Below are 15,373 nucleotides of genomic sequence, written 5' to 3' on the forward strand. Positions count from 1 at the left end.
CCCATTACTCCTGTTTATCTCTTGCCTTATCCGGCATTGTCTGTGACAAAATGCTTATTTCTTGCCTCACAAGGCCGTTTGACCCCATCCCACTGCAGGTCATTGTTAGGCATATTCTTTCTTCATCATTATCTACCCCCTCCATCTGGGCCTCTCCTGAGGCCATTCTGATCCCTATGAACTCTTTAATTGGGGTTTGTTCCTGTATCTCTGTAAAAGTGGGAAACAGACGTTTATACCTACTGTTTGTACAGGTGTATCTAGCTTAACTTCATCCCCTCACAACATCTTATCTATTTTCCCATAATATCTACCATTGTTTTACAATCACGTTTCATGCTGGCATACGACTTTAGCTAATACAAAAACAATTATATATTTCCTCCACATCGTTTCCATTCTTGTTGACTCAGCTCTTGGCTAAAACAATTACACACTGGTGTGAGTTCATTTACTTTGTATAAGTAAATGGAATTGCAGAAGTAACATTATTTCTCCCACATCCCACAAGTGGCCTTGATCCTGGGATCCCCTGTGTAAATACATCTACCTCGTATCTCTCCCTTTGCTTTCAATAAGCTCCTAAACAAACCTCTATGACAAATATTTCCCTGCCACTGCCTCTTCCTGTGGCTTTTTGCTCATTTTTACTTGATGTTAACTGTGCAAGTTGGCATTTAGGACAATAGCAAAGCCGAAAAATCTCTCACTGCTTTTGTTTTACACACTTTAGCATCTGCATCCAAGATGCTGATATTGCAGGCAATGTGTAAATGTTAATTCCACACTGCTCTGCACACCATCATCTTACACATTTCTGTGGATGTCCATGGCCTGTTTGTTGTAAGACACTTCTGTGCAGTTGATCTCCATCACTGATAATGCACACAGAGCAACCACAGCACTAACGAGCAGCAGCAGGATTGAAACAGGTTGGTTGCACCATACTGCTTAGATGCTGGTTTGTCATTTTTAAACTGCTGGTTTGGGTTCTGAGTGCTTTGGCTTTTTTGCCTTATTTTCTGCCTTCCGCAGTTGACAATTCTAAGCCAACAAAAGCTGCTTCTATGTCAGCTTGACCATTCCTGCTCCTCCTGGTCTCGGGGGGGAAAAAAAAGTAAAACAATTTTCCTGCAACTGAGGCTTCTGTTCTTGCATTTTACTGGATGTTCCCACAGGATGGAGTTAAAGCTGCACTCAGTGAGTGAGGCCCGATTGAAGCCTTGGGCCTAGAGCTGAATTTTGGTAGAAGGACCCTGATGGCTGGCATGACCACTTGCTCCAAGGAGCAGATCAAAATTACAGAAGGCTTGATCCAGTTTGTAGATCAGTAAGTGAGTTCCTGATGAAGGGCTTTTTCCCGAATCGTCGATTTCGAAGCTCCTTGGATGCTGCCTGAACTGCTGTGCTCTTCCAACACCACTAATCCAGAATCCATTTCACCCGTCCAGTTTCAGCTCTGTCTGTCAGGTTAAAATCGCTCCTAATGTTTTCTCCAGGACACTGGTGATATCTTTCTGCCTTGAACTGCTCAGTGGATAACACTGCTGCCTAACAGCGCCAGGGACCCGGGTTCGATTCTAAACTTGGGCAACTGAGTTTGCATATTCTCCCCATGTCTTGCATGGATTTCCTCCAGGTGCTCCAGTTTCCTCCCACAGTCCAGCAATGTGCAGGTTAGGTGGATTGGCCATGGGATTTGCAGGGGTCGGGTAGGGGAGTAGCTGACAGAAGAAGCTTTAGCTGGCGCAAGCTTTCTATCACCGCTCCTCATGTTACTGGCCCGTCATACAAATGAAGAACCTCAAAATACATGGGTCAGTATACTTCCCAGCCAGTTGTTGTAGCGAGCACCATCTCTTCAGGTAAAGATTGCCATGGTAATTGTTTGCGATGTTGTTTCCATTTTGTGTAACAATTGCAATCTGTAAGTTGTCCATCTGCCACAAAATAGTGGCATGCTCCTTTGATCAGTGGGAGTTGTTTTAACCGAATTAATTTGTTAGAAAACTGGAAGCATTAGATCTTCTGACTATTCTTCTGACCTTGGTGAGGATTTAAAATAGAAGGGCATGACTGATAATCATCCACCCAATGTCCTATGGTAGCTTAGGTTAAAATTATTAGATTAGATTCCCTACAGTATGGAAACAGGCCATTCGGCCCAACAAGCCCACACTGACCCTCCGAAGAGTAACCCACCCAGACCAATACCCTACATTTACCCCTGACTAATGCACCTAACACTGTGGACAATTTAGCATGGCCAATTCACCTAACCTGCACATCGCTGGACTGTGGGAGGAAACCGGAGCACCCGGAGGAAACCCACGCAGACAGGGGGAAAATGTGCAAACTCCACACAGTCAGTCGCCCGAGGCAGGAATTGAACCCGTGTCCCTGGCGTTGTGAGGCAGCTGTGCTAACCACTGAGCCACCGTGCCACCCATTATCCCAAAAAGATAATCAAAACTTTTGATCCCCATCCAGAAGTATTCCATTGTACATACATGAACCCACCATGGGGGAAATCCTCACTTGCCAACACTACTTTATTCACCATTGCAAGTGGCAGTAATGTTTGTTGGAAGACTTTTTTTAATATCACTGTCTGAGATCACTCTATTTGCAGTCTGATGCAGGTGGGTGGCTCTTATTATTTCTCTCTGCTTGTTGTCTGTTGTATTAGATGAACAGTGTGCAGTGAAAAACCACCTTACACTCCAGGGGCTCCATTCTAATCTGCCCTTAACTGTCTGAAGTCAACAGCTCCCAGTGAAACAAAAAATGAGGTGGACTGACTTCAAGCAGCTGACTGAAGTGTTAATTAGTACTGAGCCTTGGAGCAGTGTTAGCAGCAACTTGCTGTGTTGTGCTCTTCATAGCTGATATAATTAAAGGCTTGGCAGAGCAGTTGTGATTTTGTTTTGTCAATCTGATCAATGGCGAACCCCAACTTCATTCACGGTGAGCTACCATACGTGGTACAGCACCAAGGGAACAGCTGAAAGTTGACATGGTTTTGAATATTGTCAGATTAATATGCCAGTCACAATATTCCCTGCTGTAGCTGCTAACTTTATGTCAGTGCTCAGCAGCAGCAGTGAATGGGGAGAGGATAAATGATCCTGTCAAGAATTTATGCAAACACTATTTATTCTCTAAGACTTTGGTCTGACACAAGGGACTGAGTTTTCCATCTGAGTTGTGATCCTTGCATTGGCTTCAGTTCCAGGTAGACCAAGCAAGTGGGAGGCCCAGTAAGAGTTGTAATGCACACTGGCTGTAGCTGTGGCCATCACATCCCAGTTGATCTGTGTTGGGATAGAGGAGAACCAGCATCATTGCCCCCAGCCTGCCTCTTGGTCTCCTCATCCTCCCTCCTGTGGGCTCTCAGTCCTCAACCAGAGGAACTGGTGAAGCAAGTATCCATGGATGTAAGTTTGCTCGCTGAGCTGGAAGGTTTGTTTTCAGATGTTTCATCACCATACTCATTATCAGTGAGCCTCCAGTGAAAAACTGATGGTATGGCCCAATTTTTATTTGAGTTCAGGTTTCCTTGGGTTGATGCCATTTCTTGTTCTTTTTCTCAGGGGGTGGTAAATGGGATCCAAGTCAACGTGTTTGTTGATAGTGTTCCGGTTAGAATGCCATGCTTCTAGGAACTCTCGTGCATGTCTCTGTTTGGCTTGTCCTAGGATGGATGTGTTGTCCCAATCGAAGTGGTGTCCTTCCTCATCCATATGTAAGGATACTAGTGAGAGTGGGTCGTGTCTTTTTGTAGCTAGTTGATGTTCATGTTTCCTGGTGGCTAGTTTTCTGCCTGTTTGTCCAATGTAGTGTTTCTTCCAGTTCTTGCAAGGTATTTTGTAAATGACATTAATTTTGCTTGTTGTCGGTATAGGGTCTTTCAAGTTCATTAGCTGCTGTTTTAGTGTGTTGGTAGGTGTGTGGGCTACCATGATGGCAAGAGGCCTGAGTAGTCTGGTAGTCATTTCCGAGATGCCTTTGATGTAGGGGGGAGTGGCTAGGGTTTCTGGACGCATTTTGTCTGCTTGTTTGGGGTTGTTGCCGTGGGTGGACTGTATTCATTGGGTACCTGTTCATTTTGAATGCATTGTGCAGGCGATTTTCCTCTGTTTTTCATAGTTCCTCTATGCTGCGGTGTTGGTGGCTCATTGAAATGATGTTCTAATGCAGCTTCATTTGTGTGTGTTGGGATGATTGCTTCTGTAGTTCAGTATTTGGTCAGTATGTGTTGTTTCCATGTAGATGCTGGTTTGAAGCTCCCCATTGGCTGTTCGCTCTACTGAGACATCTATGAATGGCAGTTTGTTGTTATTTCCTCCTCTTTAGTGAATGTTATGCCAGTAAGGGTATTATTGATGGTCTTGAAGGTTTCCTCTAATTTGTTTGTTTAGTCATAGCAAAGACGTTATCCATGTAGTGGACCCAAGTTTGGGTTGGATAGTTGGCAGAACTGTTTGTTTGAGTCTCTGCATTACTGCCTTTACTAAGAACCCTGATGTTGGAGATCCCACGGGTGTTCCATTGGTTTGTCTGTAGGTTTTGTTCTTGAAGGTGAAGTTGGTGGTAAGGCACAGGTCCACTAGTTTGACGATACTGTCCTTGCTGATGAAGTTGGTAGTGTTTGATGTATGTGTCTTTGGTTCTTCTAATAGTGCAGTCAGTGTTTCCTTGGCAAGGTTGATGTTGATGAATGTGAATAGGGCTGTTACATCAAAGGACACCATTACTTCATCCTGTTCTATCTTGGTGTCTTTGGTGGTCTTCATGAATTCTTGGGTGGAGTGGATGGAGTGGTGTGAGTCTTCTACTAAGTGTTTTAGTCTTTGGTGTAGCTCCTTGGCTAATCTGTACATGGTGTTCCAGGTAGCGAATCAATGGGTCTGAGTGGGGCTCCTGGTTTGTGAATTTTGGATAATCCGTAGAAGCGTGGTACGTTGGATCCGTCTGGTTTCAGTTTTTGGAAGACAGTCTTATTTATTTCTCCAGATTTCTGAAGTTTTTTTGAGTAGGGCTGTGATTCGGTTGTCTAGTTGTGCGGTGGGGTCTATCGCCACTTGTTGGTAAGTGTTGGTATCTGCAAGTAGCGCGTTTGCTTTCTCAATGTAGTCTCTTTGATTTAAAATGACTGTCAATCGTCCTTGGTCTGCAGGTAGGAGGATAACATATTTTCATCTTTCTTTTAGTCTTTCCAGTCTTTTCCTTTCTTGTGTATTGAGTGTGTGTTTCCTTCCTTTTTCCTGCTTAATATTGGTGTGACTGTCTGTCTGATGGTTTGCCGGGTTTCTTTTGGGAGTTGGTTGTCTTTCAGTGTTGCTGCTTAGATCTAAAGCAATATCCATTTTAAATTTAATTAAGATTCCTTTGTCAATAATCTACTTCACCAATGCGACGCGTATCCATATAAAGTCCTCTTCCCTTGAGCGAGTTAAAATTTACGAAAAATTTTAAACTCCTCTGGATAGCTTCCCAACTATGGCATTGCAAAGAAATGTCAGTTTCAATTATTCCGAATGTGAAATTATCTGAGACTCTAGGTTTTTCCACTGTTGAAACAGCTCTAAAGGTCAGGAGTCCATCTAGCTGGTCTGCCCGAATTGCAACTTAGGCCTGTTCCAGAGAATGAGATCAATATGCTTCTAGCCCACTCCTACCTTGCTGTGGTTCACGTGCTGATGGGGTTTATGTTCCTGGCCGTAGCGGCTTCATGAAGACATCTGAAGTTTGAAGAAAGAAATCTGTACCTGTCTGTGCACCTCCCACACTAACTCAGTCATCTTTTCTCTAAATAGAAATTTAATTTTACATGTTGGTTTATAGAGCAATATTTCTGCATGTAGTCACAGCACAGAAATGAAGACAATATTTCCACATGGTTTTGGAGAGACATCAAGGATCATCCTGTCTCACCAACAAGCCTCACAGGCTGCTCATTGTATTAAAGACGCTGCAGCCAAAGATTCAGAAATGAAGACACCATCTGATTTCAGTAGTTACAGTACAATAAGAGGACGACTTGGGTGTTTTGCAATTTACAATTTAGCTTTTTTGCAGAGGATCATATTCCCTTTATTGCTGCATGATTAGTAATTAATGAATACTGTTGCATGGGTTGAAACACAGGAATAATGTTTGAGATTTTACTTAATTATTCGAACAGTTGAAGTGAATGCTTAAGGTTGCAAAGTATCAAATGCAAAAGTCTGTGAAATTCTCCCATTTCCCTGGTTGATGATTACAGCCAACATACAGCGTAAGGAAAGAAATGTGAATGCTGGAAACATGAAATGAAAATACTGGAGAAACACAACAGGTTAGAGAAATCAAGTTAATGTTTCAGGCTAGGATAATTTTCATTAAAACAGTTCATCAGAAAGTTTGACTAGTCAACTTCAACTGATGGCTGTTTGTATGATGTTTCTGCTGTAGAATGGCTGCTGCCTTTGTCCATCAAAAAGTTCCAGGTGAAAGAAGCCCCCAATAAGGCAGTTTCATTTATTTTGCAATGTTCTTGAGCCTCTTTTCCAGTAAAGCCTTCTGGATTAGCACTTCCCATTTCAAAAATACATTTTGACAGATTATAGACAGGGTGGTGAAAAAGGTGTTTGGTATGCTTGCCTTTATTGGTCAGTGCACTGAGTATAGGAGTTGTGAGGTTGTGTCATGGCTGTACAGGACATTAGTTCAGCCATTTTTGGAATACTGCACTTCATTCTGGTCTCCCTGTCTTAGGAAGGACATTATGAAACTTGAAAGGGCTCAGAAAAGATTTACAAGGATGTTGCCATGATTGGAGGGTTTGAGCTATGGAGAGAGGCTGATTAGACTAGGGCCGTTTTCCCTGGGGTGTCGGAAGCTAAGGGGTGACCTTATAGAGGTTTATGAAATCATGAGGGGCATTGATGGGATAAATAGACAAAGTCTTTTTTTCTGGGGTAGGGAAGTCCAAGACTAGAGGGCATAAGTTTAAGGTGAGAGGGAAAAGTTTTAAAAGGGACCTGAGGGGCAACCTTTCACACAGAAAGTGGAACATATATGTAACGAGCTGCCAGAGGAAGTGGTGGACAGCATTTAAAAGGTATCTGGATGGATACATGAATAGGAAGGGTTTGGAGGAATTTGAGCCCAATACTAGCAAATGGGATTAGACTAATTTAGGATATCTGATTGGCATAGGCTGGTTGGACAAAAGGCCTGTTTCTGTGCTGTACACCTCTATGACTGAACTCAAAAGAAGAGCTTGAGAGAATCTCAAAGACATGATTGAAGATGCTTTTGAAAGTGGGGTAAGATGTGGCTTTGAATTAGGAGACAGCGACCTGATGAATGAAGATTATGGCTTCAGTGGTTGTGTGTGGTATGTAGAAGGCACATCTTTGGTAATGGGTTAGATGAATGTTACAAAGGTGGAGTGGACCAAGGCCACAGGAATTTATAGACCACTAAAGGGATGAAATTAGAAAAGATTGGACATTTAAGTATTAACCTTTTTGAAGTAATAGCTAGTTAATCCATTGTAAGGGCAGGAAGCTGAGGCTAGGTAGATCCTTCCTCCCAAATGGAACTTGCAGCAGCTCCAAGTTTAGGGAACATCTCTTTGTGTTGGTTGTACATGTCTTGCTATTTGTTCTTTACGTTCTGTCATGCTGAAGTGCAGCTGCGTGAAAGCCAGCAAGATGAGTTATATTTTGCTACTTACTTGGAAGTGGATATTAGCTATGACTGAGAGAACTGAGGCTGGATTTCAGATGACTTGAAGTTTATACAGGATAGAGCCAGATCAGAGCATTTGAAAGCAGTAGGTCTGCCCTTCTGGGAATATGTTAAGAGCACTATTATTATCGTATCTGACATGTCGTAAATCCATCTACTAATATTGATCAGTGTTTACGTGGGCATGGTGGACATTAAATAGTCTCTATAGCAACCGCAAAGCTGTACTGTTCTCAACCAGTAACTGTCTGGGACATGAGATTGTATTAATGTGTACACAATTTCCCATTCCAAAGCAACCATAATAGCTCAGAAAGTCAGTCAAATTGCCAGCTTAAGGGTTAAGTGTTATTTGCAGACCATTTGAGCTTTGTTCCTGTAGTTTAAAAGGCTATTAGAATTTTATTGATTGTGCATATCACCCCTTACTTCCTGAGGTCTGTGTTTCTCTCTTTGTAATGACTGAAGTCTGCTGAAGGAAATACAAGCTTCATGTTGTGAATTGCAGCATCCATTATTTAGAAATTGGAGGAGGGGAAGGATGTTAATTCTTTCACATATTCCTAGAATGGGGAAAATACCATCCTACATCAGAATGCTTTATTATTGACACAAGCATTTGGACCAGAATTGTCACCAGTTCTTGAAATTATGTATTAAAGCAGAGCATCAACAGGTAAATTCTAAGCGTAGAATCCCAGTTTATAAACCATGCATTTTGAGTTTTATTTTGTGATAACAGATATCTTCTGTGTAATTCTGTTAATTTTATAATCACTGCTTTGGCTAAATACACGATGTCTGTACAGAATAGTCCCACAGTAGTGGTAAGTCAAATGAGAAAAGAGAGGGGCAAACAATTACATAATAACTATTCAAACCAGCCTGAAACCAGGTTCTGAGGCCAGAGGCCTGGGGAACACTCCAGTGTGTTCTGGTACATGGCTTTTCATTTGCTCTTTGTCTTCTCTCTCATGAGTAGCACATGATACTATAACAGACAGCCGTCAAGGTGGTTTACAATTTTGAACTTGCTTGGAAGCAGATGTTAGTTATGGGTGAGTGGACTGCATGAAGGACTGAGACTAGGAAAAAAAGTGAAGAGTTAACAACGTATCACTGGCTTAAAAATTATTATTGGCCATGACAACTACACGTGTAGTACATGATGCTTTTCTGTAATTAAGCTGATTTGTAATTTTGAAATTATTTAGAACTAGTTAATATTTCTGTTAAAATCCACAAATGCATTGTGTCCATCTGCAACAATTAACCTCCTTCTTGGTTAATTTTTCTGGTTTAGTTATTTGAAAGTAACCCTTCTGCTTGGAGCTGATTCAACCCCAGGTGATCAGCTGTCCTGAAATGTAATGCTTGTCTGTCCTGTGTTATTCTCACACATTTGCAGCTCATCTGCAACTGCTCCATGACATCCATCGTCCAGCTACACCCAGGTCAGCTTCTCTTTTGTACACACCCCTCCTGAAAAGATCCTTGTACTCTTTTAGCTCTGATCAAATGGCTGAATTTATACTGACTTGTTTTATCAAAGGATAGTATTTATTTTCAAGTGTTTTTTGCACTTGTAACTTCACGTAACCTTTACATATGTCATATGGTCTATACATGGAACTTTGCACATGTGTCTCAGTCTCCACATTTCAACGGTCTGTATGGGGTAAATATGAGGACTGCAGATGCTGGAGATCAGAGTCAAAATGTGTGGTGCTGGAAAAGCGCAATCGGTCAGGCAGCATCTGAGGAGCAGGAGAGTTGACGTTTCGAGCATAAGCTCTTCTTCAGGACTGTGATTGAGAGATTGTAACAAAGCTCCCAACTGTTTGGAGTGGGGGCAGTAAGTTTTAGAAACTGCCTACTGCCCCACATTTCGTTCACACATTCCTGATGCTTGAAATGTCGACCCTTCTGCTCCTCTGATGCTGCCTAACCAACTGTGCTTTTCCAACAGCACACCTTTTGACAGAGGCCTATATCGGCTAATTTTCTGGTCTGGTGCCCCATCAGCAAGTGCAGTCCGTACTTCTATAACGCGATGGTTGTGTTCCTGTGCAACCCAGTGTTACAGAAAAATCGCACTTTTGAAACAGCCCTTAAAGTGTTGGCAATGTAATTGTGTTATAGCCGACGCACGTTTTAAAAGTTCACGCTTTAGAAACAGCGAGCCCAATTTATTAATCGCGTTACAGCGAATTTGCATTGACCAAACACGTGGTATAACAGAACGACCATTAAGTAGAGCAATTGTGTCACCTATTCAGCTGCTAGAACAATTCCTTAGTCCGCATCGGCCAAATGTGATTTGTAAGCTGCCAGCTCTGAGAGAAAACTCACTTTTGGGATGGGCAGGTAGGTGGCTGCTTCGTGAAGACAAGCCAAATATTATGGATTAAACAGGGAAAGAAGCACAATCTAGCAGGAGGGGAGGTTACTGGCACTGGGCCAGAAGAAATGTGTGGCAGGAGGAGCAGTTGTATTTTTCTTTGCCTGACATCAGTGCCAGGCTATGTCTTGATTGGATGGCACTGGAGTGGTTGCTGGCTGGGTCACTCAATGCTCAGTTCCACTTGGATGGAGTGTGCACAGCTCCTGCTTTACCCCAGGGGAATGTGATATTTGGGTATGACTGTGATTGAGAGATTTATAAACAAAGCTCCCACTATTTGGAGGGGGTGCAGTAAGTTTTAGAAACTGCCTACTGCCCAACATTTTATTTACCCAAGGAAACCAGGCAGTAGACAGTCTGAGGTTGTCCGCAATGTGATCATGTGCTTTTGTCTGATTTCAACACTTTGTCTACCTCATTTTTTTTTTGGAAATGGATTCAATTTGAAATGTGGTTGGGCAAAAAGAAAGCCACAAAGTACAAACCTATCAAATTGTATTCAATCAAATTCACAACAGTATTAATGAAACTTAACCATTGTGTAAATTAACTTGGAAGAAAAATAAGGTAAAACTATTGATAGAAGATTCCTTGATCTGATATAAAATAGAGAATTATTTTAATGTTATCAAAATAATCATCTTGAAAACTAAATGCAAAGCCTGCAGGCTGGCTAATGTGTTTGGAAGTTTGATCCTATGCATTAATTGTGAATCTAGGAAGGAACAATCTATCAGCTAATGTCCTGTCCATTGACTATGATTCTCTTCCAAGCTCAGCAGAGTTAGGGAAGCATTCAGTTTAGACAGCACGTCAAATTCAACCTGAATAAAGGCTGGTGGGATGAGAATAGTTTGGGATTATGGTTGGCATGGACCAGTTGGGCTAAAGGGTCTGTGTCCATGCTGTATGACTCTACTCTGTATTGTGTTCACGCTTCTGCACAACACAGACACAACACTGACTTGTCAGAGCACCAGCGATGCCACTGTCAATGTGCACATGAGTTTGAAGCACTGCTAAATTAGTCACAGCATCCCTAGCAACCAGCTCAAAGAGGGATTACTCTTGGATCAGTGAAAACCTCGCTCAGCTTGGGATTCCAATCCAAAAGGTCTTGCTGTGGAGCCAGGAGTTGGTAGAAAAACTCTTTCCCTGCACTTTCTTTCACCTATTGACTCACGTTTGGGCCTAAACAAAACCACAGGATGAATGGCCTGAGTTGATTATTTGTGAAATGCAAACATTGCCTGTAGCAGTTTGACAGGACCTGGCAGCTCTCAAAAAAAAATTAGTAAGACCCAAAAACCATTTTGGGATAATCATGAAAGCCTCTCCTGATTGAGGTGTGTCGTTGATTACAAATCTGAAAGGAAAAAAACTGATCAACAACTTCAAGAATGCCAGTGGTTTGCAGAAGGACACTGGATTGTTAAAACACTGTTGGAAACAATAAAATAAAATTTGGTCACCCAAAAGACTAAAATGATCCTGAATAGTTCTCAGTGAATTGCAATGCAAAATCATTTTTGATTGTGATTTTTAAAAATGCAACAAGAGACAATTTCTCAGAAAAGCACCAGCCCATTTTCCTGTTGAGTGGAGGTCATGGAAACCCATCCTGTGGTCTCCCGATTTTATGTGTATGTCCCAAAATCCCTTGGAAATCAGGAGCTGAAACCTTAAGGCACAGTAACAAAGCATTATTTCATTGTAACTATAAAGCTGTCAGTCCGTCATGTGAATGAAACTGGGAAAGTTAGATTTGACCCAACTGTGGGGTGATTGTCAGTGGCTTTAATGATGAACAAATACAATAGACTATTACATTTCTATAAATTCAACACACAAGAAGGAGCTTTGAACAAATGACTTTCAAGTCAATTACTTTCGGAAGTATTCGAGAATTGTATAAAGAAAATAACCAAGCCATCTCTTGACTTGCTCTTTGCTCCTCAAAATTAGTGAGAAATATAACTAACATCAGTACTTAGGTTGCTCAGATATCCTGAATGAAGAGAAAGCATTAGAACACTTTTACATGAATTATTTTAAAATAAGATCGAAGCTGTTCTCTCGCAAAGCCTAGGACAGTGTGAGTATCTTAACACATGCTTCAAAATTATCTGAGACATTTTCAGAGGAGTATTGACCCCAATTTAATCATGAACCGATAGAAGTTTCCAGTCCTCAAATAGCATAGCGTATTATTATTCATTTATCCACATTGTTGGTTGAACAATAGAAGCCATTATTGCATTGTTAATAAAGCATTTACTTGGTCTTGGTGATTATTGAAAATAAACATCGTTGTCCATATTTGTGTTTTTCTTTGTTACACTTGCAATGAAAATTGCACTAAATTCCTAATTATAATTCATGTTTTGTTTAGGCTGAAGCGTCCAGAGAGAATGAAGACGAAGACCAGCCACTTAGCTTGGCTTGGCCAGATACGCCTCTGAAACGATTAATCTATTTAATTGTAATCCCTATCGTCCTTTTACTGTGGATCACCTTGCCTGATGTCAGAAAAAAAGTAAGCATCCGTACCATTTTATTTCTCTCATTTTTCTTGCACACATGCACTTGCGCAAAAAGTTTTGTGCAGTGTTTTTGATCTTTGGTCTCTGAGTCTCATAGTCTCAGAAATCCAAAGTAATGTGTTCATTGAATAGTCATAGAAAGAGGTTACTTCATGTCAGTGTTAGGTAAGAATGCCTGGATAAGTACCAAGATAATAGTGTGCATCAGAAACTCATCTGTTTCTCAAGCAAATATAGAGGCTGTTTGTAGATTATTAAAGATGCGAATACAGGTGTGTGTTCTCTTACGCGTGCTCACACATTCATTCACGCACACGTTCACTCACACACACTCCCCAATCACTCTGATCTCTCCAGAGCTGCAACTAAAGTTGTGCTGGAACCGCTGAGGAAAACCACATTAACAACATGCATTGTATGCAATGGATCATTCTGATTTATTCAGCTGACTTTGAATTGAGCCCCTTTGGGATTCAGGTTGCACTGGTTTTACTCAGCAGTAGGCAAAGTAGAAGCTGAAATTTTTGATTCTGTATGTAGTGCCAACGTCATTATTCTGAGGAGATGCTGCATGAGTTACATTGCTTCACTTCCCTGGTCAGTCCGTGGGAAATCAAGTTCCACCCTGGAAAATGGAATTGTTAGTCGCAATTAGTATCCATCTGGAAGATTAAAGTGGGCTCTGAACGTGGAAGTTGGACACCTAAATCCTTTGACAGGTGTCCTTCCTCTAGTGCTATGAGGAGCAGGAATGCTCCCTTAAATTCCACAGCTGAAGTATTAACTTCCCCAGTCCATTCCAAGACACCTCGTGGGGATTACCTGAGACTTGTGACCAGTGAGCTGTCTGTGAAGTGACATAGACGTTGACAGCTTAGTCTGGCCTAAGGCCTACTTCTTCCAACCAAAGGACTGTTCTCTACACCCAGTTAAACCAAAGCAAGTTAGTGTCCTGTAATTTGTATCCATAGAGTTCAATTACATGGCTAGAACTTTCCATACAGCTCACTGAAAGCCAAAACTATTAGTTTTTGTTTTCTTTATTTGTTCATGGGAACAGGGTGTCGCTGACTAGGCCAACATTTATTGCCCATCCCTAATTGCCCAGAGAGTCACATGGAGACCAGACCGGGTAAAGATGGCAGTTTCCTTCCTTAAAGAATGTTTGTGAACCAGCTAGGTGTTTTCCAACAATTGTCAATGGATTTTGGGTCATCATTAGATTCTTAATTCCAGATCTTTCTCTTTTTTTATTGAATTCAATTCAATTGATTCGAATCAGAGTCCCCAGAATGTTGTCTGAGTCTCTGGGTTAACTGTCCAGCCATAATACCACTAGGCCATTTCCTCCCCGTTTAACTGAATAAATTTTACATGTCCACTAGTCACAATATTCTGACAGTTGAATTAGTAATAAAGTATATAAATTGCATTAATTTCATGTTTATTTAAACACATGAATAATAAGGAAGTTCTGACACATGAATTAGATGTTTCAATTGATACAGAAGTAGCTAATGGGACTCCACACAGTACAGATTAGAAACTTGCCTCATCTCATCACTGGTCTTGATGCTGGGTTAGTTGATCTCAACCAAGATAGATGTAGAAATAGTAGAGTTTTGGGGATGGGGGTGGGGGGGTTGTGGGGATGTTGATTGAGTGGGAATAACCCATGGTTTTGGAAAATAGGAACAAGAGTAGCCTACTAAGTCATTCACTTCGATCGTGGTGATCTGTAAAATATTTGGAATACATCTATACACCTTGACTCAATAATATTTCCTCACTTTCTTTGGTAGCAATCTCAGTCTTAACATTTCAAATACCTCTTCTCAACGGTTTGCTTTTTAAGTGAGTCCATGTTTCCAAGATGTGAAAAGTCCAGATTTTGTGCTGTAAACAGTCATCCAGTGATTGGTCCTGGGAACCACATAGATGTGGACACTTGATGAAGTTGACGTTAATATTAACACAAATCTGAAGAGCAATATTTGTTCAACATACTGTATGGCTGTAGCTGGCTGTGGAGCTCCACACAGCAACAGTCATGTTGCAAACATGTGCAGAGCGGAGAAAATGAGGAAATTAAACCAAAAGCAAAACGGATTTCTAAGTTTAGTTTTGTTGGTACTTATTTTACAGTGAAAAGAAAGAGCTTGCTGTTAAGGACCTAACTCAGAATGTCTGTAGCTCTGCTGTGTAAGTGAGCCTCCCCTGGTACCCTTACCCATCAGACTAGTTTCTTTCTGACAGTGTTCATATTATTGAAATTATTAACATTGCAGCATTATTGACATCATCTCATCAAATTGACTCTGAATGTTTAACAAGCCAGGAGGAAAGCTGGGGAAGCCCTCCAGCTGCTCGTTCAACCCCAGAACAAATTTGTCTCTGTGGTTGTTGGAAGAATGAAGATTAGTTTCCTGCTATCATGAGTAGAACCATTTGTTTGCTATACACTACATTATCCTAAATGTAGAAATGCATCTTTACCATTGTTGCTTTAGGCACTTTGGAGGTTACAATGCAACTGGAGGATTTAATAATTTAACGGATTGTCAACAGACATTATCAAGAGAACTTATTGTTTAGGGAACAGCTGAGGACATGAATCGGGGTTTGAAAGCAAACGGAACAAGAATTTTACATTCCAGCATCTTTCATCCCCCTTGGCTTATCCAAA

At 41.3% G+C, this 15,373-nt stretch overlaps 1 protein-coding gene across 3 annotated transcripts in view; it reads left to right on the forward strand.

The window, feature by feature from the left end:
* The window catches only part of slc24a2 (solute carrier family 24 member 2), a 297,478-nt gene that overhangs the window by 266,850 nt on the left and 15,255 nt on the right, over positions 1–15,373 (forward strand). For all 3 annotated transcript variants that reach the window (XM_043719054.1, XM_043719046.1, XM_043719059.1), the window contains one exon: positions 12,537–12,680. In XM_043719054.1, coding sequence (XP_043574989.1) covers positions 12,537–12,680 — 144 coding nt within the window. The remainder of the gene's footprint in view (positions 1–12,536; positions 12,681–15,373) is intronic.

Source organism: Chiloscyllium plagiosum, chromosome 2 (assembly GCF_004010195.1).
Source record: "Chiloscyllium plagiosum isolate BGI_BamShark_2017 chromosome 2, ASM401019v2, whole genome shotgun sequence".
Lineage (NCBI taxonomy): Eukaryota > Metazoa > Chordata > Chondrichthyes > Orectolobiformes > Hemiscylliidae > Chiloscyllium > Chiloscyllium plagiosum.